Source organism: Apodemus sylvaticus, chromosome 21 (assembly GCF_947179515.1).
Source record: "Apodemus sylvaticus chromosome 21, mApoSyl1.1, whole genome shotgun sequence".
Classification (NCBI taxonomy): Eukaryota; Metazoa; Chordata; class Mammalia; order Rodentia; family Muridae; genus Apodemus; species Apodemus sylvaticus.
The window spans coordinates 38,912,402-38,936,528 of NC_067492.1; the positions used below are offsets into that span (position 1 = coordinate 38,912,402).

The window sequence follows — 24,127 nt, forward strand, 5'->3', positions numbered from 1 at the left end:
CAAGAGAGCTGCAGGAAACTGGAGTTGAGGGGCGGGCCCAAAGAGCCAAGTGAAAGTCTTGAGAATCCCTAAAAATGCAACCAGGGGTTGTAACTTTTCCCAATTTCCAAAGACAAACACCAAGGCCCTAACATACTGTGCTCCAGAATTTGAATTATTGTGTGTTCCTAACTGTTTAACCTGCTTCCAATCTGGGCTTATCTTGAGCCACTCAGCAATGTCCCAGTCAAAAGAGGGAGAGGGGAATTTAAATCTTAATTGAAAACCATCAGACATTTCACACCACATCTTAAATTAATAAAATATACTCTGCTCCTAAATTAGAAATACGGACCCTAAGGTTGGAGAGATGGCTCAGTGGTTAAGAGCTTGCCGGCCTCTTGCAGAGGACCCAGGTTCAATTCCCAGCACCCATGCTGGCTGGCTCACAACCGTTTCTAACTCCAGCTTCAGGGGGAACCTGAAGTCTCTGGCCTCCCACGTTACCTGCATTCATGTGTACATATCCATACACAGACAATACACACAATTAAGGATGAAAACAAATATAAAAATGAAAATAGAATGAAAATTGGAGGCAGGTTATGTTAGTACGTGTAATTTAGTATTCACAGGAATACTTATGGGGAGAGGTAGATGTATACATGTATAAATATACATTCTGTATCCAGGTAATTTTACCATTAATGTGAGCCTGAAATATTTATTTGTATTTTATTGTTATATCCCTCAGGCTCCCTAACATCTTTAATTTAGGAGGAATTTTAATATGAGTTTACTTGTGCTGTTATCTAAATACCATTATGTTTGATATATATATATATTTCAGCACATAAGCAGCAGCCATGTTCTTATGTTCACTTCTAAAGAGCTTTATCCACAGCTACAGTGACAGCTTCATTAACCTTTCCCCAAACAAACAAACAAAACAGCTCTCTGACTCACACAGAGAGCTGCAGCCCTGGGAGCCGCAGCCCGAGGCCCCACCCCTGCAGCTGCAGGCTGCCTTCTGAGCAAGCTTCCTGATGACTTCCGCAGACCACAGTGACAAACAGAGAAGCACAGCTCACCTGGAATTAAACTATTAGAAACCACTTGTCAGGGACGCCTGTACACCCTGAAGAACAGTTCTCTGTTAAAACTTTTAACAACAAGAACCTGGTTATGTTATGAAATGAAACACCCACTCACTGGCCACATCTCTCTGCTCTCCTGAGGCAAATTTAACATAAATGGGCAAATTAAATGTAGCCTATAGCTTGCCTAACATAATTATATGTTGTATTTTATACTGATTCAAAACGGATACATTAAAATAATCCAGCCTTGGCTTGCACCCACTCCAGTCGGCAAAGGCTATGAAGGCCACTGGCCTGGTCCAGCCTGCTGCGGTAGCACTGGGACTGTTGGGACAGGAAATGGCCAAACACTGGGAGGATAGGCAGGAGCCACTTTCTCCCCCTAAAGGAAAAAGCAAGAGCAATGAAGACAGGAGCCGATCCCCGCCACCACCCCCACCCCCCACGAAGGACATGAACCAGCAGTCCGTGTCAGGGTGCTTCCTCGGGAAGCGCCACTGGAATAATTCCTCTGGATTGTACAAAATAGAGGTTTTTAAGGTCAAGAGGAAATGAGTAAATGTCATCAATTTAGAGGATTTCAGCCCGGCATTCTTCTCAGTCTCGCCGTGAATTTGATAGTGTTAAAACATTTTTATAGGTAAAATAAATGTCAGTTTTGCAAAGAGCGATACCAACCCCTGGGAGACAGATGGCCTATGCACTGAATCTCAGGCACGGCAAGACTTCCTTGCCTCACAGGAGACTTGAGCTTTTCATATTCCTCCTTAGCCGGCAAGAAAAGCTTGCACGATTTCTTTCAAATGCTAACTCTCCTATCCCGAAGTATCTCCTCATAACGTGATAATCTTGGATGAGGGGTAGTGGGTTGGCTGAAAAAATAATAAAATACGAATATGTGACTAGTGTCCAAGTGTTAGAACGCTTCTTGAGTGGAGAGCAGAGAAGGCAAGAAAGGTCTGACTGTGGTGCAAAGGGTCAGGCTGCTCCCGGCTCAGTGCTCAATAAATTCACCGAGTAATATTCAGGGGAGAGGTGATGTTTTATCAGAATGTCATTCAAATATAAGGTTTAACATTTACATCACAAGAGCAAGCGCACAAGCTGTCCTCCGGGAGAGAAGCAGTAAGAAGCAGCGTGCAGGGCATGCTTGCTCGCACAGGGAGTGGGACAGGGGCCGGGGCAGCTATGTACAGCTGACTAAACTTTCTGAAATATGTGGCTGGTTATGACATGTGCAGCAATTACCACTAATGGGGGAACAGCTATTTCAAAATTCATTTTCCATTCTCCTCCAGGCTTCTGGCGACAGCCCCTCCCAACCACATGAGAAAAAGGACAGGCAGACAGACAGAAACTACAACACACGCCTCTGTCCCGGTACAAGGGCCATCAAAGTTCACTTTACTCAGAAGCCAAAGGGGGAAAGCAATGCGTGCATTGCCCAAGGTGGCAGGCCCATCTTATTTTTCTCACTGAAAGGATGGACATGTGCTACAGAACAGACAAAGATGCACTGATCAAAGACACCTTTTCACAGCACGCACAGAACTCTATTAACTCAAAAGTGCAAAGCGATAACAGGAGTCACTTGTCTAAAATTGTAATAATTTGGAGTAATATATTCCATGGGAAAAAAATCTGAACAATCAAGAAATGCCCTTTCGATTAGCTTAATTCCATAGAATCTAAATGTGCACCAAACACTGCAGTTTTGAAGTGAAATTGCTGTTGAATCTGTGAACCCACAACTGATTTCCTGTGTTATGGTATCTTGAAGATTACAGCTAACTTGAAGCAACAGGGGTAATTCTTGGCAGTTAATGGGACATTTATATGCATTTTCCTGAAAGGCAGCATCTTGGGACCGCCAACTGGCAGCTCAACATTGCCCCCTACTGCTTACAAGTTAAACCAAAGAGCTGGAACAAGGCTGACAGCCAGACTCACCAGCCAATGCCTACCTAGCCCCAACACCCAAATACCACAGGGCACCACTCTAAGAGCCACAGAGCCAGGGACTTTTCCAACGATTATTCTCTGCTGTCTCTTTCAATAGCAAAAATAATTTATCATGAGTTTATTAGAAATCTTTTTTTAAAGGCCTAAAGCAATGCTTCAACTTAATTTAGAAGAAACATCCCTTTTATCTTGGCCCAATCCTTCACTCTGCTGATAATGATCCAACTGTGGTATGCAGTGGAGACACTGAAACATCGATTTTTTTTCCTTTTTTTTTTTTCTCAGTAAAGAACAGAGCAGGAAAATTCTCCAGATTGCTACTTCTTTAGTTTTTTGTTCTCTCTCTCCCTCCCTCTCTCTGCTCTCCTCTCCACTTTCTCTCTCTCAGTATAAAATATAATAAAAAGATTCTTCTTTAACTAATTGCCACTTCTAAATGTGTGTACTCATGTACTGAGGCTGACGCACATCTACTACAGTCATACCTTTTCAGTGCATTAATAGTGAATTACTAGTGAACATCGCTGTGTGATCACAATACTAAAAACTTCACCTGGGGGCAGGGTGGGATATTCCTAAATCAAATACTCCTAAAACAAAAACGTTTTTAAGATTTTTTTTTTTAATGGCTGGAGAGATAGCTCACTGGCTGCTCTTCCATAGGACCCAGGTTCAATTCCCAGCACACACGTGGCAGCTCACAACTGTCTGTAACTTCAGTTCCAAATCACACACTCTCACACAGACACATGCAAAATTCCAATGTACATAAAATGAAAAATAAACACTTAAAAAGTTTATTTTACAAAATTACTGAGTTCTTTTCTTACTTATTTCTAAGTCTGAATTTACAATTTGGTAAGATTATGATTTTAACATCAGGTTGACATCTAACAATTAGGCCTCAGCACGCAGGATCCTAGGTGCCTATAAAATGAACAAAACTCAATAGTTGACACAAGCAAATTCCTACACACCCTATAAAAACAGCATTTACTCCCCACATTTGGCTCAGGAACAGAGCTAGCCAGGCAGAGACGGGACCTTCATTGTCTCCGAGGTGACTACACAGTGCTCTGTACTAAGCCAGGGTTCGGGGGAAATCTGCCTTCTTGATCATTATTACACTAGGAGGGCAGTGGTGTCCCTCCCCAGATGCTGACCCTTGCAAGGGCAAGGCTGAATGACCTCAGAGATCCTCGATGTGCATTCTGAAGCACACTGGTAAACTGAGGCCTTCACACTTGCAACTTGATATTTTCATTATTATAAGACAGGGATCACTGAAGATATATATAATTTAACGTCTTTATCAAAACAATAACACTAAGTTGGCTGGCCAACGTGGACACCTTTGGAGGTGACAGGCAGGTCTCAGTGTGGGCTAGGATGATAGCTCCACAGGTATATATTTATTTCTCAACTCATCAAACCGTACACTTTATTTGTTTAGCCTGCTGTATGTCAACTACAGGTCCATGCAGCTGCCGGAGAAACATGATAGGTGGGGACTGGCGACCACTGTGCCCCCTGCAGATGAGTCACTGCTCTCTACACCCTTCAAACGCTGTGAGGTGGCACTCTCCAGAGGTCAGCAAGCCTTTATCGTCTTTCCTCCACATCCCAGAGCTAAGCCTTTGGAGGCAGATCAGTGAGCTGACAATGGGCAAGAAGCCTTGAGCAGGCCTTCTAGGGTTCAAATCCCAGCTCTCCCACCTATTAGCTGGTAACCTTGGGAAAGTTACAGAAGGCCTTTAAGCTCCTGTCTCCTGATTGTAAAAGTGAGATAAAAGCCATACCTATCCCACGGGGTCACCATGACCATTATGTGGATTCTCAGTACTCAGAAAATCTTGAGTAATCATAAAAAGACCACACAAGCATTTACTGTTGCTATGGTTGTCCAAGCCAAGGCTCATCAAGTTGCGTCCCCACCCCACCCCCACCACCTTGCTGGCATGTCCGTGTCCTACACACCTAAGTACTCCTCTGACTTCTGATCTTGTTCCATAGCTCCAAGACCTATGGTTCCTCCCCAGATAGCCCACCCCACACTCTCTCCTCTCCCCTCCCCTCCTTTTCTATCCCCTCTCCTTTCCTCTCCTCATGGTCCACCAAGGGGACCAGCACCATTCTAGCAGTCAGCAGTAATGACCTGAACCTGATACTGATCTGAGCGGACGGTGTGCATGCGTGGAGAGGTGAGGAGACCCTGAGAGTACATTTTCTCTTTCCATGGTGTCCTTGCTTGTCCATCACGACCCTTGTTATGCTTTTCTGGTCTCAGGCATAAAACCCAGGTCATCAGGTTTGGTAACAGCCATCTTTACAACTCTGCCCCATCTTGCCAGACCATGACTTTTTAATGTTTTAGGCCCCACAACATGGTTTTATTTTAGCTATAGTCATACATGGGGACATGGACATCTCTCTTTGCTACACTACTAGGCTATGGTGAGTAAAAGCACGTGCACTCTAGAGTCTGGCAGCCTGGGCTCTCATCTCAGCCATCTATTTGGTGGCCCTGGACAAGCATCTAACTTCTCTATCCCTAAGCTTTCACATCTATAAGTTAGGGCTCACCATGCCGTACACATCAATTGTTGCAAGGATTTGAAGTCTTGATAAGGAAAACCCTTTGAATGGTGGCTGGAACAGAAAACCACAACTGAATGCTGGGTACTGCTGTTACCCTGTTCTCATGTCTAGTGGGGTGCCTTGTGCGGAGAACATCAGAAACGTTTCCTGAAATGAGCCGCGGCTTCGCTGACAGAACTTGCAGGCTGCTCCCATTACCGTACAGCAGATAACCTGGCACAGCCACTCAGACTGACAACGTATACTTCTTCTGCCTGTGGAAGTCAGGCAGCCGAGGATCTGCACGGTGCAGTGCCCCAGGGAACTCGCTCACACCTCATGTACTTACCACACTCTCCATCTTCTTCCACAGCCCCTCCAGCTGAGCCATGGGCTCGCACCACCAGTCAGTGCAAAGTTTGTATCGATTTCCTTGAAACCAGAACTGCCTCAGCCACTCAAACTCCACCTGTGGACCAGAGCAAGAAGGTGGTGGTTATAATGTCCTTGTGATAGACCAACAAGGACAATGGCTTCCCCGCTCAAGTCTCCGTTGGCAACTTAATAGACAGAGGCTGAGAGAGGCGAGAAAAGCTTGATCTAAGCAGTTCCCAACACCCCCTGGGATCTCTAGAGCACTCCAAAAGCCAAGAAAGTGGAAGGCTCGGAGTTGAGGGCCTGCTAGGATGACAACCCAGGTCAGGCTAAAGGTTTAGGCATATGGAACAACTACTCAGATCCTATGCAGCATCCACTGTGTGCAACCGAATGTCATAACAAAGTAATTGGACATCCTTAGTAAAAGCTAAGCAGGCCATGACATAGACAGATATTAAGAGTAACCTGTGTCAATTCTTACACTGAAAACAAAGAACTTACCCAAGGGCTGGGAGAAGCTGGTGATCATCTTAGTCACATAAGCAAACAATGTAGAGTTAGGTGGAGAGGCATTCAGCATCGTATGCAGCCTTAAGGCTCTTACTTGGTGACTCATTAAGGGCCAATCACAAAGGGCAAACAGTAGCAAAGGCAGAAGGCAGCGAGTTCTGTTCTTTTCCTGGGAGGCTACTAAGCTGTGTGCATTGACCCCCTCCTCCTCTGCACAGGATGTACATAATCACCCCTTCTCCAGGCCCAGGCCTGTCCTACAGGCAGAGCTACAAGGACAGTACAAAGAGCAGTGGGAACCCAGGGTGACCAAACATCCCTTCCCATTTCTGGGTTTCCGAAGAACAGAGGCCCCGAGACCAGAAAAACACAAGAAGAGGCCTGAAGACATGTTTTGCTGTCAAACAAGTCAACATGGCAGGACATGAGATGAGCAGATAAACCCAGGTCTGAAGGCGTGGGGGAAAGGGGTTGCCCTCTCAGGGGCTAAGGAATTGGAGGAGGCGGTGAGAACTCTGCGAGGGGAGGACCTGGTGGTGGGCAGGATTTGGGATGTAAATAACTAATTTTTTTTTAATGCATTTAGATTAAGTTACATACATTGATGAGTTTATAAATGGATAAAATATATGTAAAACTTTACATAGTAACAATTACCACGGTCAAGATGTAGACCATTTATATAACTATGAAAAGTATATCATGAACCCCTATTTTCTCAGACCATTTCCTACACCCAGCCCTGGTCTGAGCAGCTTTGTCTATATGTTAATTTGCTGGAATGCCAAGTGAACTATATTTGCGAATAAAAGTCCCTTCCCACTCAAGCCAATTCAGGCCTAGGGGTCTGGTCCTTGCAATGGCAACAATCTTAATGCATACAGATCAGAGGCTGGCCAACACCTTACAGATGAGTCTTCTATGACTTCTCTTCGACTGGAACATCAAACTATAACATCAAGGTAGAACTCCATTCCATCCCAAACTGTTTTACTTTTGCCCTCCATAGAAGTGTCCAGCGACCCCAGCACCATGCTGTGCGGTCTGCTCTGCAGAGTAGTCACATCCCACATGGAGTGGGGCTATTGTCACCATGTCCTGTGAGCACAGGAGACTTCTATTTGTTTCTCCACAATGAACTTTGATGAGGCAAACAAAAACCCACTTGTGAAGATTAGCAATGGTGAAAACGGCTCAAGTAAGAAACTGGAGAAGGCCTAGTCTAATGGAAAGGTTTCGGTTTACGCTAAATAAATGTTTGTTTGATGTGTAGAACTGATTTCAGCTAAAGCTGTTTAAACAAAACAAAACAGGAATGTGGGCAATATTAAGACAGTTGCTAAACCTTTATCTGCAGCAGTGGTTAAAGGAAGGTAAATCTGAGCACTGTGAAGGGAGGATGAATATGGACACAGCCCCACCTCAGAGAAGATCCAGGTTTAGCAGCATGTTTACAGGAGAAATGAGAGCACCTTTAAAAGGGCTGCACATGAAAGCATTCGCACTGTCAGACAGCCTGTTGACAGCCTCAAGCCTGACTGGAGGGAGAGGAGAGATGCTTTGCAACGCCTCCCCAACCCTTACACTGGTTATTTCTTCAGAATAGGTCAAAACTTGGAAGCCTCAACCACCCTGGTATAGGAGGAATAAAAAGACTACTATGTGCAGTAAGCCTGCCAACCTATTAGGGCACGGGACTGTACTTCTGTGGCGGAGAGCCTGGGAGCAGGAAGCGGGCCATGGAGGACTCTGCCATGGGAAAAGGAAGCAAAGGCAGGGCCCGGCCACGCTGACAAATAAAACCTTCTTTTCCTCCTCAGACACCTCACTCATTGTTCAGTCCCCCAAACTGTGTGCGAGCCCCGGAACCCACACGGGGGAAGGAGACAACTGATTCCTCCGGCCTCTGCAGGCCATGGCCTAAGCTCTCCCAGCCGCCAATGCAAAACTAAATGTAATGGCTTCCTCCTCCTCATCCCCCTCCTCCTCTTCTTTAGAATCAGGGTTCTGGATATTTAAAAAAGAGGGATGACTAGGAACCAATTCCTTGCAATAGATAAATTCCCAGCAATATATGAGCTACCAAAATTAAAGAACATATAAAACAACTAAAATCAGGAAAGTGATGAAGTAACAAAAACAAAACGAACCCCCTCCAAACAAAGAAAAGCCCAGAACCAGAGTAACTCACTGCCAAATTCTACTAAACTCTTAAGGGAGAGCTAGCATCCGTGTTCCTCAAAGTGACTCATAAAACAGAAAGGGACAGGAGGCTACCAAACTCTGTGAACAAAGCCAGTGTTACCACAGTCCCCGAACCAGAGACCAGCAACAAAAGGCCACAGACTAAACTTACTTAGAACTTAGAGACAAGATTTCTTACCAAATCTTGCAGTCCTATAGCATGCATGACCCATGGCCAAATTGGTTCCATTTCAGGCATGCAAGGATGGTTCAGCATCCAATACAGATGCAATAAAACACATACATTATATAGGGACAGAGATCACAGGGCCACTAGTAGATGCAGAAGAGGCCTTTAGCAAATCTATGTCATTTCATCATGGAATTTCTGAAAAAACGGAAGGAACATATCATTGCATAATAGAAGCTATACATGACTAACATATAGCCAATATTCCACTAAATCCTCTAAAACCAGGGATGACACAAGGCTTTCCACAGCTATGCTCTTACTCAGTATCGTGTTCCAAATATTAACTAGAAAAATACAGCAAGAGAAAGAAAGAAAAGAAATGCAAATAGGAAAAAGAAAGTCAAATGATCTCTATTTAAAGTTAACACGACCCTAAACTTGAGAGGCCACAAAGATGCCTTAAAAACTCTGCCATCTGATAGCTGCTTTCTGTCTTGTGGAAAGACATAAAACCGACACACTGAGATGGGCAGTCCTTCCATATACCTCTAAGTTGCCAGGAAAGAAAGATAGGGGACAGCCCCACTCATAATAACTTAACCTCCTTCCTCTTCAGAGGAGTAAAAGACTCTATGATGAAATAAGAACAGTTGAAAAAAATCGGAAACCCCAGATGACAGACAGCCCCCTACCGACATTCACAGACTGACAGGGTTATCCTGAAAACAGGTATATTACAAAAAGTTATCTATGAACTCAATACAATTCCCACCACCAGCCAAGTGAAAAAGACTTCCAAAATTCATCCCAACAGCTGGAGCAATGCAGAAGAGACTAAGCAATGCTAAGGTATCACGACACATACTCTCAGAGCAGACTATAAAGTCACAGTGACAAAAGCAGGCAGTGACACAAGACCACTGGCAGGGGAACTCAACAGAGCACCCAGAAATGAACTCACATAACTGGGATTTACAAAGATGCCAAGAAGACAGACTGGAAAAATAACATCCTATAATGGTGCTGGGGAAACTGAGTATCCACATAGGCAGGAATGAAACAAGTCTTTATTTCATCATAAATAAAAATCAATTCAAAGTGGACCAAAGATTTAAATAGAAGACTTGAAATACCAAGAAAGGCAAAACACTTCAGAATACAGACATAGGCAAGGACTTTCTGGAAAAGACCTGAAAAACACAGAAAAATAGCCCCCAAGGATTATCAATGAAATTAAAAAGCTTTTGCACAGAGACAAAAACAACCGTCAAATTAAACAGTCAACCCACAGGACAGGAAAGCAATATTTGCCAACGACACACCCCATAGGGAGTTACTACCTAGATTCCAAAAAAGCGCCAAAACCAAACACCAGAAGACTGCAATCATCAAGTCAATAACTGAAGTAGACTGAACAGACAGTTCTCTAAGGAAGAAATACAAGTATCTAATAAATACTTGAAAAAGTACTCAGCATCCTTAGCCATTAGCAAAGTGCAAATTAAAGCCACCTGGGAATTCCACTGCAGCCCAGTTATCAAGAAAATAAATGATAACACATGGCGGGGTGGTGAGGCTGTGGGACAACTAGAGCCCTTTAGAGGGAGACCATAAATGGGTGCAGTCAATAAAGAATCAATATGGAAGCAGCTCAAAAAAAAAAAAAAAAAAACCGAAACCAGAATACCACAGGATGCAGATACACGGCTCCTATACCCGTGTGGACCTAAGGGCTCTAAGTCAGCCCACTATAGAGACACCTGCACATCTATGTTCAAAGCCACACTATTCACAGCAGTAAAGAGCCGGAACCAGTCTTGATGTCGACGTCTATCAACAGATAAGTCATTTAAGTCTGTTTTAATTCTGAAACTCTGATTTTAAATCTGAATGACATTTGCCAGGCTTCCCTAGACCCACAGTTCGGGAGCCAGGCAGTGAGTGTGGAGGTGTGTAAAGATGCTGCCCGTTCTCCCTGCCCCTCAGCTCGCTGATCTGCCCTTCATCCATGGTACTCAGGCTCCTGAGCAGAGTAAGGTCATTCCAGGAGGCCACGTAGCTCTTGTCATCTCACAAGGGCTGGGGGTGTGGCGTGCCCTCCCTCACACACTGGTCTGATTCCTCACAGAAAGCCCCGTACTCATGCCCTGCTCAGTATCCTTTACACTGCTTGACACGAGCCACCTGTTGCCCAGCCTGGCACCTGGGACTCAGCACCACGGGCACTAAAGCAGGGCAGTGCTCAGCTCCAGCTGCACAGACACACCAGGCCACTCCAGAGCAGCTCCAGAGAGAGGTAGGAGAAGAAGAAACTGAGGGTCAAACAGTGTGGTCCACTGCGTCGCTTCCAGGAGAAACCTGCTAGAAGATTCTAAGTTCACAACACACTGGTTTGAAGAAAGAAACAGCCAGTTTAGTAACATAGAGGAGGATCTGGCTTATAAATGAATTGAAGTCTTTTCTCTGCATCTTAAAGTAGGGGTTATCACAAAACCACCTGCTTCTTATGCCTAAAGTTCCCATGTTGCTAGAAATGCATTCCTTCAACACAGATGGATTCAAAGTATTCAAAGTGCTTCATTATAATTAGCCCAGCAAAGGCACACAGCCTTGAAGGAAGAGAACAAACAAGAAAGCAGATAACTACTAAGAATACACTGTGAGTAAACCAACACCCCACCCCAGGTCAGCCGGGATGACAACAGATACCTAATGAGCTGACACACCAACTTAACCTTGACCTTAAGATGACCTCAGAGAAAGGGAGATGAGGTGCCAACCAAGATAGATACGCAGGCTATTAGGATATAAGATCTAAATCCGACCACCCCCAGGCTAACCCGCAAGGGCTGCCCAACCTTCCTGACACAAAGTCAGCCAGCTTGTTTCTGCAGCAGACAGATTCTGATGGCAGTATTCTGCTGAGTGAATTTGTAGTTTCCCTGTGCATTGGAAATAAGAAAATACTGCAGCCATAGGACCAGCAAAGACAATGAAATAAAACAGCATTTGTACGTGATACAGTCAGCAACCAGTTTGCTGGGCTGACTCTGAGAATCATGCATTCTTTCAGAAAAGTAACTAAATACCTGCATAAGAAATGCTGCACTAAGATGGAGAATGAGTGGGACTGTTCCCAGCGAGGTCTCTGGGCCCACAGGAGCACAGCTTTCAGACAGTTCTAGCTATAAGCACCATCTCCAGTGGAGATGCTTACTAACTAAACACAGCGAAGGAAGAAAGACTGGCCCTGGCTTCAGCTTTAGCATCAGGCAGCCATTATTCTCAGAAAGGCAGAGTCTTTTTGCCTTTGGTTCTAAGGACTCTGATCCTGTTTCCCACAGTGTAGAACAGCTCACAAGATCCTGAAAGCTTTTTAAAAGCCATTGTAAGGTATCTTACTGTCTGTGGGTGAAGGCGCTATTTTCTCATCTGCTCAGAATCCTCTGAGGACCCAATATCCCTCACAGTAAACAGGCAGGCTGCTGCTCCCCTGTCTTTAACACTATCCCTGTGATCTCAAGGTCTACAACAGGGAGCCTCATACCCTCACTCACACTGCTGCTAAACAGTTTCTCAGACACTATGCATTCTTTGCCCTGTGGCATTTGTAGTGGTTGCTCCTTCTGCTAGAAAGGACCCCACACCTTACCCCCCTCCTCCACTTCTTTCCAGTAGAATGTTCTGTTCCTTGCTATCCGCCGGCCTGGTTTCTGAAGTACTTAGCAACAGCAGCATATCGCCTAACTGGCCAGTGTCGTGTGTTTCTCATTTCCCAGCTCCCTACGCCAGAACCACCTAATGCACCCAGAAGAGGGCCCAGCGGCAGCTCGGGGACATCACTTGACAGTATGAGCAGCAATGTGTCGTGGTCCAGGCTCGCCACCAGTTCCCATTACGTCATAGAGAAAGTCTAAGACTGCAGGCACGTTTTTAACCATCCTCTACCACCTGCTAATCTTACCCTCTCCTTATGTCTTTATTAACCCACCAATAGTGAAATCCATTCACTTGAAGTATAAAAGTCAACATTTCTTTTAAACTTAGGAAGTTGCATGTTCATTACCACAAGTCTCATTAGCATGAAGGAAAGGGTAAAGGCTGAGCATGTTCTCTCTAGAAGGGTGCCCACAGATGAGTCTGAGGACTGTTCTGTCTTCACTCAATCTGGTTATCTACTGTGGTGGTTTGAATGCTTGGCTATAGAGTGTGGAATTATTAAGAGGCGTGACCTTGTTGGAGTAGGTGTGGCCTTGTTAGAGGAAGTATGTCATTGTGGGTGCTGGTTTTGAGATCATATATGCTCAAGCTATGCTCTAACTAGGATATCTAGTTTACATTTATTTTTGGCTAACTATAGAGGATGTTACTTAAGTAGTAGTACAAAGTTTCTTTTTTTTTCAAAAAGTTATTTACTTACGCAAAACATAAGTTGAAAAAAGTTAAACAGTTAACAATATATAAAGTAGAAATTGAAGAGTATTAACAAAACAGTAAGCTTAGGATGTGCACCATGTAGGATCTCACCATGCAGACCTACTGTGCTCACAGACTGCAGAAAAGCAGCTAGTCTCATAAGTTACTGCTAGGTGCGTGATCATTCTCCCCAGGTCCCTTGTATTTCTGCCTGTCTTCAAGGAAGCCACTGATGGCTCAAGCTGAAGTTGCTCTGCAAGGATGTTTGTACTGGGAAGAACCGTGGCTGTAAAGTCTGTCTTCCTGCAGAAGTTAGGGTAGAGCTACTCACAGGCTTGGAAGATGCTTGTGACCCATTAGAAAAGTCAGTTCCCTTGTCTTGTCTCAAGGTTCTGCTGATATACTGTAACCCCTTCTGGTGGCACGCTGCCAGCCCACTGTGTATCTCCTGTAGAAAGCATCTCTAAGAAAGCAATGGCCTGAGTGCTTGCGACCTCCAACTCAGATTCTTATGAAGTCCTAACCATCAGGTGGTAGCTCGCTTTGGGAGCTAATGGATCTTGAGGGCAGCACTCTTATGAAAGGTCTCAATGCACACTTGAGACTTGTTTGTCCCTTCTACCATGCAAAGACACACTGAGAGTGCCGTCTGTGGGTCCTCACCCACATGGCCAGTGCCTTTCTCTGTGCTTCCCGGTCCCCCAGACTAGGAGGGTAAATTCCTGCTGTGTAGGAGCTGTGTGGGCTGCCATACTTTGTTAGCTCAGACATGACATGACTCTGGCTACTGTGATGTTGGTGTCACCTGCCCTGTCTTCTGACTTAAAATCTCCTGTATTAGACCCTCATGAAGCTGCAAGCAGGGATGAGTTTCAATCTACCCTCTCCTCTGACTAGAGCCTCCTGTATTAGGTCTGCCTGAAATCGCAGGCAGGGGCAGGCAGGGGCAGGCGGGGGCAGGCAGGGGCAGGCAGGGGCAGGCAGGGGCAGGCAGGGCCGAGTCTCAGACCCAGTAGCTTCCTGGCGATCCTCACTCACCTCATTATGGATTTCTTCTCCTTGTTTCAAAACTGCAGGTTCAAAGGACTTCAGTGAGACGTCGCCATTGTCCGAGTCGTTGAGAACATTCTGCAGTGCCAACTGGCAGCGTTGTAAGATATAATCCAAGGTGCCTGTTGAGCACTGTCAAGACAGAACCGCAGGTAAGACAGAGGGACCTCCAAGTGCACCATACACTCTTCTGGCTCAGTTGCTTCTGCCTTGCACTCATTGGCCATCTCCACAGCTCATGCTCCTAAATGACAATGACAGTAGTGGCCTGCTAGCTTGATTCTGGGTGGCCAGCCAGGCCTCCAGAGTCACGCAGGCTGCTGGCTGTCTCCATTATATGGACCTCCTTCCTCTGAATAAACAAGAGCCCTGAAGTGTGTTATATACATGAGGCATATGTATACACATGCATGGCTGTATGTGTGGTCTACATATACTGTGACATCTTACACTGATTTTTAAAAGTAGAAGAAATGTACACCGCAATTTTCAGTGAATATCTGGTTAGCAAGGATGTCAAAGATAGTGATTTTTGTCTTGGGTCATGAATATATCAACAGGGGGGATGGTAGACAAAGTAGACAATTGGTGCAAAGCACACAAACTAGAACAGCTATAATGCGTGTGTGAATGTGTGCAGAGATGACATCATAATTCAAGGAAAACATTTCTTGCCCTGTCTATATACAGGAGGCAGCTGCAGCTCATCCTCAGTAATGAAGAGGATGGGGCACACTCAAGGCAGAGCTGAGACTGTGCTATCAGTGGGGACAGACGCCTAGTTCAGCCTCTCTAGGGCTGTGGAAATGTGACAGAAATCAAATGGGCACACTCCTTTGAAGCCTGGGAGACACTAAGTTTTTCTGTCCACAACAGAAACTTGACTAATTCATTCGAATGTGGTGATCTGAGTACAGAGTGGCCTGCCTATGGGACAAGCACGTACCAGCTCACCCACACTCTCATCAAGGTGAAGTCAGCCCAGTGGACTAAGCCTAACCCTGACTTCACTTATGGTCATAAAAAACAGAAGTGCAGACTTTGTCTTTCTGACTTTATATACAATTGGCATAAAGAATTTATGAGTAGACCTGAGGTGTTTTTTTGTTTTTTTTTGTTTTTTGTTGTTTTGAGGTCTTAATCCTTTTTAGGTCACAGCATTATTGAAATATAATTCATATCATGAAGTACAACTATTGAAAGCAACTGTTTTTGAGTATATTCAGAGTTACATCATCATTACTACATTAACTCTGGGATAATTCTGTTACTCCAAATGGTGCCCTTTGGTGTCATTTCCACCAGCACTAACTTGCTTCATGCTGTAAGATGATGATGCTAAAGTCACACACACACACACACAAAGACCGCACGCACGCACACACCCGTGCCTGTTCTGGGCCTTTTAGCTTATTATAATCATTGGCTGAGTGTGGTCTTTTGTGCCTGGCTTTTCACACTAGTACATGTTGTAGTCACCCTTGTCACAGTGTGCATCAGCACTGCAACCTTGCTTGTTGTCAAGTGGTACTCAATTATATGGCTATGTGGCGAGCATTTGGGCTGTGTCCAGTTTGGGGCTACTGTGAACACCCATGTAGGAGTTTTCATTTCTCTTGGCTATATACCCAGGTATAGAATTGCTGTGCTGTAGAGTAGCCGCATTTAGCCTCAGATGTGCCAGACTATACCAAAGTCCCTGCAGAATAAGTGCATTCCTTCCAGAAGTATGGGAGAGCTCCTATTTCTGCACACAGCCTTGCCAACACTTATTACTGTAATTCGACTCCAGCGTTTACTGGCAATTCTCTAATGACTAACAAAGATAAACATTTTTGTCTGTGTGTTTGTCTTCTGGGCTGGGGAGGGAAGCCCAGGCTTTGTACATGAGGGGCAGGTGTTCACTACCAGCCACACTCCCCGCTCTGCTGTGCACTCTCCACGCGTTTCTACACCTTCACTGGCACACGCTGGTTTAGCTCCGTCACCATTTAAGCAGATTCGTTTCTCTTTTACATTACTGATTTTTTAATCATTCTATTATGCTCTAATTATAGACACTTATCTTCCACTCTATCTCTACTGTGTTGGCAGTTTGCTTTGTAGGACACAGGATTTTTATGTGATGAAGTCCATGTTCTCTATTTTTTCCGGGGGTTATTTATGCTTGGACTGTCCAATCAAAACCAATGTTCACACCAAGATAAGAATCATTTGTTGGAAGGTAATTATCAGTAAGGTTTCCAAAACAAAATAAGGCATATGGAATAGAGAATGGAACAGGTTAGCACATGTGTGTCTGTGCCTTTGAGTGATACATATTATCACTGAAGTGATAACACAACCTTGATAAAATCTGGTGGTCTCTAGGAAGGCAGAACTAGTGAGTCTAAGGAAACAGAGAGTATATATATAACCCTATACACTTCCTAAATTTTTAACTGATCAAGGAAATAACTACTTAAAAATAATTACATGTAAGGTTAAGTTTCTAACAAAATGCTGCTGAATCTCAAAAGCATTCTAAACAATGAAACCAAAATTGAAAGGAAAGAGCCAGAAGAACAGTTCCGTTCACACACATCCAGTGTCTCCACACGGAGCTCTCGCCCACCCACTAACTCTGAGGAGGAGCACAGTACCCTTCCCAGAGGACAATCGGGGATGGCGCACAGGAAGTCACGGAACACAGGAGCGTCTGAAGGCGAGGGGCTCTGGAAGTGTGAGGGTGGGAAGGAGTTTCTTTTCTCTTCTACTGAGAGAAACAAGAGCGCACTTCTTCCATATTAGGGAAGGATGAAGTCTTTCCCTTCTTTGATTATTGAAAACAGTTACATAAGGTGAAATGAAACATGTTAAATAAAGCACATTCTGTCACCTGACCCTGTGTCTAGTTTTGAGTCTCTGCCTCTGCATCAACAGAGGCAAGAGCTGCTTTCCTCTGCCTACACATGAGGATTCAAAGTTGCCATGATGACTGTTGGTAACCTAGTCAACTTTATTAACTCCTCCCAGACTATGGAGGCACTAAGGGTCTGCCTACCTTTTCCCTAGCGCCTGTGCTGGATGAGACTCCTTATCAATTCTCTTTTACTGAATTAGATCCAAGGTTTGATTCCTAAATTTACTATTTACTATTTTCTGTGGCACTGTGCACATACCCCATGCAGATGTCCAAAGACTAAACCCACTAGATGTACTGGGACATACAGCTTCACCATGTTACCATTACTCAATGGTCCTAGTTTTCACTTCAGTAGTCATGGTTCTGTGGAAACAAGGTTGCATTAAAATAGAGAGTTAAAAAAAATAATTTTGGGATGAAATAAAATCCTACTTAGTCAGAATCATGTATAATAAGACTAGCAGTAGTCTTAAATAACTAGACACTAAATATTTGAGACGTATATGTCACAAGCACTATCACAGAAGCTCCAAAGCAGTAGTAAGTAGCATGTAAACAAATTGAGAACAGCTATGTTCCAATAAAACTTTATAAGAGCAGCCCACTGTTCCAGTAATTTTTCTTTTTCTTTTGGATTTTGGATTTTTGGTTTTTTTTTCAAGACAGGGTTTCTCTGTATAGCCCTGGCTGTCCTGGAACTCACTCTGTAGACCAGGCTGGCCTCAGACTCAGAAATCCTCCTGCCTCTGCCTCCCAGAGTGCTGGGATTACAGGCATGCACCACCACCGCCCGGCTTCCAGTCATTTTTCTGACTGGCAAATATATTACAGAAAAAAAGGTATTTAAACAATTAACATCATCATAGGTGTTCAATTATTAAAATAACATATAGTTTGAATTTAACTACAGAAAACATAAGAATCATAGGCTGGCAGCAATTTTTCTGTTTTTTGAGATGGTCTCTGGTATTCCAGGAGGCACCAAACTTGCTCTACAGCCCAGCATGACCGTGTTCTGACCCTCCTGCTTCAACCTCCCAAGTGTTGCTTATACGGGTGCATCACATGCTCGGAGGATGGCATGCTCATGGGCAAACACAGGGTCTCTTCACAACACGGATGTGTTCTACCATCTCAGCTACATTCCCAGCCTGACCTGAGAAATGTTTTCTTCCAAGAGAACCACTTTACACAGTCCCTCTCTCTATTTAAAGTGAATTAACGTCCAAAATATGGCCTAAACATATAAAAGATACAAGGATAGCTGTGCTTAATCTGAGAAAGCTAAACTTAAGGATACATTTAAAAATATTTAAAGGACAGGATGAAATTGGTCAGCGTGGAGAAAGGAATCAAAGCTGTGGAGTAGGATATGTTCCAGGTCCAGCTTCCCCTCACCACGGCGCCTTCTGCTTTTTGCTCCCATGCATTCTGCACTATTCTGCTCCTCATCCCAAGTATCTTCTGTAGTCCAGGCTGGACTGCAGAGTGTGAGCCCCTAGGATCTTGGGATGGCAGGCATATCCCTCACAGCTGACCTGCAAGCACCTCGGAGACAGCAACAAATCAACTGTCCCTGCTCCTAACTGGCTAGAGGGAAACCTCGAGAGCTACACAGCTGACGAATGAACTAGAATGCTCCTTCTGAACAGAACTCTCAATGAGTAGCAACTTTCACGACTACAACTTTTTTACTGTCTCTTGCTTCACACGTCCACTCCAGTGAACACAGAGACGGAACAACCCTCCCCCAATGAGTCTCTGATGTTCTCCTCTCCTCTATTATTTTTTCCATCTGCTGTTCTAAAAGGTTTAGATGCAGAGGCTCGTTTAATTCCGAGCATCACATCAATTTGAGAATACTTGTATCCCTATCAAGCATATATTCCAACCATCTTACTCTTCAGTGGCTGAAGGGCCCATGGATGCAGACAGAACTAATAAGTCTGTCTGCCTACTCTTACAGGTTAGATTATCAAACATGTAAGAGAGACAGACTTGAACAGGACTCGTGGGAGGGTTCTATCTAGACGGAGGGCCCCAAAGGGGAATGGAGTCATTCCGTACCACGTCAGACAGCCTAGAACTATTGCATCCTCTCTCCCTTCTTTACCTACTTGTCACTAATGACACTTGCCGATGGCATTTACTTCTCAAAGAGACAACTTCAGCCACCTAGGATAAAGATTTGTATGTTTGGGTGTTTAACATTTTCTCCCCAAAAAGAAAGAGAGTGGAATGAAAGGCTTGGGCAGAATGACTATGGGTAGCTCTTCGCTCCAATGCTTGCAGCGCAGGGCACAGGGCCAAGCACTGAAGCAGTCAAAAGAATGAGCGAAAAGACTGCAGAAGAGGAGGACAGGATGACTGAGAACTTGCTGGCACTTTGAAGGTGTGCATGACGCACAATCACACACACACAGCGTCATTACACACAACCCACAGGAAAGCCATGGCACTGCCCCACCCAGCAACCTTGCTAAGCCTGGGCACTGGCAGGCAGGACCCTGCACAGATGCCACTCTGTAGGGTTGAGTTTTTCTGTCCCATATCCCCACCCTTGTTCCCTGGTTTCCTCTGAAGATTCAAGCTATAAGGCAAATCACAGCTAGCTAACAAGCTGGGGGCCTGGGGTTGTTACCTGGGGGTTGTCTAAAGCGAAAAGCCTTAGACTTAAACTCTAGCAACTCGATAGTCTATGATCCTTGTCATCACTACCCTGCTCTCTAGAACCCTAGAGTGACTGCCCAACATGGTCCTTGTCTTATAATTTCCATTCTGAGCTTGGACAATCAGCCATTGTGCTGCAAAACTGGGCTGGGGCATGACTGGAGCTTAGAAGTTCTCTTGACATCCATCGCTGTAAGTTTCCCACAAATTTACACTGTCCAACCAAAACTTAAGGGAATTGTTGATCTTAGCGATTTAAACTCATATAACGTATACTTAAGCTAACAAATTCACCCCATTCTTTTCCTCTTGACCATGGTAGACATGGTTAAACAAGGAAGTCTTAAACTATCAGCATATGCCAATGGCATTTACCTTTTTCATGAAATAAAACCCTTGGCTGGTAAAGTGGCTGCCAAACCCGAGGACCTGAGTTTTATCTGTGGGACCTACATGGTGGAAGGAAGGAAATGACTCCTCCAAGATGTCCTCTGACATCCATACACAGACCACACACACACACACACACACACACACACACACACACACACACAATGGGAGAATACACACAAACACACAAAATAATAAAGAAATGTAATGTGTTAAAAAAAATATAGCTCCAAAAGGCAAAAGCAAGTTATTCTTATACTGTGAGTAAACTTTAAACCTACAGCTGCTACAACCCACAGCCAAAACTGTAAGTACATAAAGTGTAAAGTCGAATTAGATAAAAGTTTCCAGTCAAGTATTCTTCAAAGCCCTACAATAAACTGTTCATTCAACTAATTTGGCCACATTCAGTTAGCGTGAATTATCAGATATTTTATTTCTGCTTACCTCTGCCACGCGGTGGGTAGAGCTAAACCGAGGCTGTGAGCCAGCCAAGACACAGTGCTGGTGGGTGGCATTGAGGTCATCTGCAGAAAAACATGCAAAAAAACATTACTGTTTATTATCAGTACACACTGTCCACTGTCTGTCTAAGGAACACAAAGTGAGCTACGGTAACTGTCATATCGTTCAAGAACAAGAACCACCAAGGAGTTAACACTTACCTTGCATTGTGGAAACTGGTCTTTGTGAATAAGATGGCCACATAAATATTACATGTGCATGCATGTATAAAATGGTTCATTCAATCCAGGGTTCTTGTATATGTGTACAGATATGTGTATCTTAAATAAATCACCCACACATTCCAGGCTAGCCTCGGCAAGCATGGCACATGGCCCACTACTCACACACAGTTTTACCACGAGCATCAACCACTGCATTTTCTGTCTGTGGACTGAGTTGTCCTCTATCACAGTTAGAGGTAAAGATAACTATCTTTAGTCGAAACCAGAATCCTTTCCAAGTGTTTAGAATTAAATGTCTTTTATTCCAAGTTCACCATTTTTTTTTTTTTTTTTACCTAATTGAAGGTTTAATTTTGCCCTGACAATGAACCAATCAAGCATGCTGGGCTCTTGGACGAGAATTCAAGCCTATGGACCATGACTTCAGAAAGGAAAAGATGGTGGTAATCTATTAGCTGAGGACAAATCAGAAGCCAGGTTACTGTGTATTTTTAAATGAATGCTACAGCCAGACAGTGTCTATCACACTCACTTAAGGCACCATTACCTCATTTATTACATAGACAAGAACTGAGCGGTGGGTGCCTCAAAGACGTGATCTCCACTTTAGGCAATAGAGACCAGACACAAGGACAATGATTTCAACCACACGGCTACCTCCACCAGGCCCCAGGGAGGTCAGAAAACACTCAGAGCTCCTTTAAACATAGAAAGGAAAGAAAGGGACAAGTGGAAGGCTTCAGCTCCCAGACACCAGGAAATGACAGTAAGAGGGCTTTACCCATTGAAGGCTTTGGCTCCCTGAGACCAGGAAGTAACAGTAACAAGACTTACCCATTTCTTTTTTTTTTGGTTTTGTTTTGTATTTTTTGTTTGTTTGTTTTTGTTTTTGAGACAGGGTTTCTCTGTATAGCCTTGGCTGTCCTGGAACTCACTCTATAGACCAGGTTGGCCTCGAACTCAGAAATCCGCCTGCCTCTGCCTCCCAATTGCTAGGATTAAAGGCGTGCGCCACCACCGCCCAGCTTGACTTATCTACAATTCTAACAATTAAATGCTTCTAACAATAAAAAGTACAAAGCAAAACAGGAATCAAAGGTTTCTGACACTGGGAAAGAGAACCCAAGGAGAAGAGAATCAACACAGGCAGGCCTGCACTTGTTCCCACTTAGTGCCTGGAAGGAGTTCAGATACAGAGTGGGGACATAAAACAAATGGAAAGGACATATGAGAGGGGGCAAGCCAAGAGGACAGCAAGGTTCCTACTGCTGGGCTGGGGCTGGGGGGGGGGGGCGGAGAGCGGGGGGGGGGGGGGGGGGGGATGAAGGTGGGGTGGGGGCTCACTGCAGTCACTGGTTAAGCACTGACCTATGCATGAGTGAATGAAAATGCCCAAGGGATGAAAAAGTCAGCAACAGAAAGGAGCAGCCTGAGCTAACCCCAGACCTCACTCACCACCAGGAATGAGGAGTCTCAGGAGTCCATAGGAAAAGGGTCACATCAGGAACAGAGCCAAAGTTGTACCACAGGAAGTGCTGTTGGATACACCCAGCATAGCCTAAGCTAAATCTCTAAAGAATCCCACTTAAATAAATAAGTTAATTATGCCTAAGGCATAATCTAACAGTATTTAAGACAATGTAACAAAACAGGTATGAGTCAAATACCATATACTCTATAGCATTTATCGAAAAGATAACAAGAGAAAGTTCTACACCTACATAAGACATGTACAGATCTTTCTTTCACACACATAAAGTTTAATCTCATACACATAACTTTCACAAGCTTCTGAAAGTTAGTATGTGAAATTAAAAGAGCCACTAAATGAGATGAAAGGAAATTTAGATACTACAGAAGAAAAATATGAGTAAACAAAACTACATGAAGGGCACCAGGAAGCCAGGAGACTCCATAGCCTTCTGTACACAGCCAGCCAGGAAAGAGTGATCTCCCAGCAGTGATTTCACTTCTGAGCTCAGAGGAGTAAGGACACAGGCTTACAGGCCCACAGGAGGAACAAACTCAGCCAGAGACAACAATACCAACTAGCACCAGAGATTAACAGATGGTGAAAGGCAAGCACAAGAATCCTACCAACAGAAACCAAGGCCATATGGCAACATCAGAACCCAGTTCTCCCACCACAGCAAGTCCCAGATACCCCAACACACTGGAAAAGCAAGAATTGGATTTAAAATCGTATCTCATGATGCTGATAGAGGGCTTCAAGAAAGACTTAAATAATTCCCTTAAAGAAATACAGGAGAACATAGGTCAACAGGCAGAAGCCCTTAAAGAGGAAACACAAAAATCCCTTAAAGAAATACAGGCAAACACAAACAATCAAGTGAAGAAACTGAACAAAACCATCCAGAATCTAAAAGTGGTAGTAGAAACAATAAAGAAATCACAAAGTGAGACACCTCTGGATATAGAAATCCTTAGAAAGAATTCAGGAATCATAGATACAAGCATCAACAACAGAAGAAAGAACCTCAGGTGCTGAAGATACCACAGAAAACATTGACAGTCAAAGAAAATGCAAAATGCATAAAGCTGGTAACCCAAAACAGCCAGGAACTCCAAGACACAATGAGAAGACCAAACATAAGGATTATAGGTATAGCCGAGAGCGAAGATTTCCAACTTAAAGGGCCAGTAAATATCTTCAACAAAATTATAGAAAGCTTCCCTGACCTAGAGAAAGAGATGCCCATGACCATCCAAGAAGCCTTTAGATCTCCAAACAGACTGGACGAGAACAGAAACTCCTCCCCGCACATAATAATCAAAACATCAAATTCACTAAACAAAGAAAGAATATTAAAAGCAGAAAGGGGGAAAGGGCAAGTAACTTTAAAAGGCAGACTTATCAGAATTACACCAGACTTCTCACCAGAGACGATGAAAGCTAGAAGATCCTGGGCAGACCTCATACAGACCCTAAGAGAACACAAATGCCAGCCCAGGCTTCTATACCCAGCAAAACTCTCAATCACCATAGATGGAGAAACCAAGATATTCCATGATAAAACCAAATTTACACAATATTTGTCCACAAATTTAGCCCTACAAAGGATAATAGATGGAAAATGCCAACACAAGGAAGGAAACTACACCC

At 44.1% G+C, this 24,127-nt stretch overlaps 1 protein-coding gene across 1 annotated transcript in view; it reads right to left on the reverse strand.

Moving 5' to 3' along the window:
- Positions 1-24,127, reverse strand: part of Fto (FTO alpha-ketoglutarate dependent dioxygenase) — a 339,692-nt gene that overhangs the window by 174,529 nt on the left and 141,036 nt on the right. The window contains exons 5-7 of the mRNA XM_052166101.1: positions 20,762-20,841; positions 14,338-14,481; positions 5,968-6,087 (exon numbers count right to left, since the gene is read on the reverse strand). Coding sequence (XP_052022061.1) covers positions 5,968-6,087; positions 14,338-14,481; positions 20,762-20,841 — 344 coding nt within the window. The remainder of the gene's footprint in view (positions 1-5,967; positions 6,088-14,337; positions 14,482-20,761; positions 20,842-24,127) is intronic.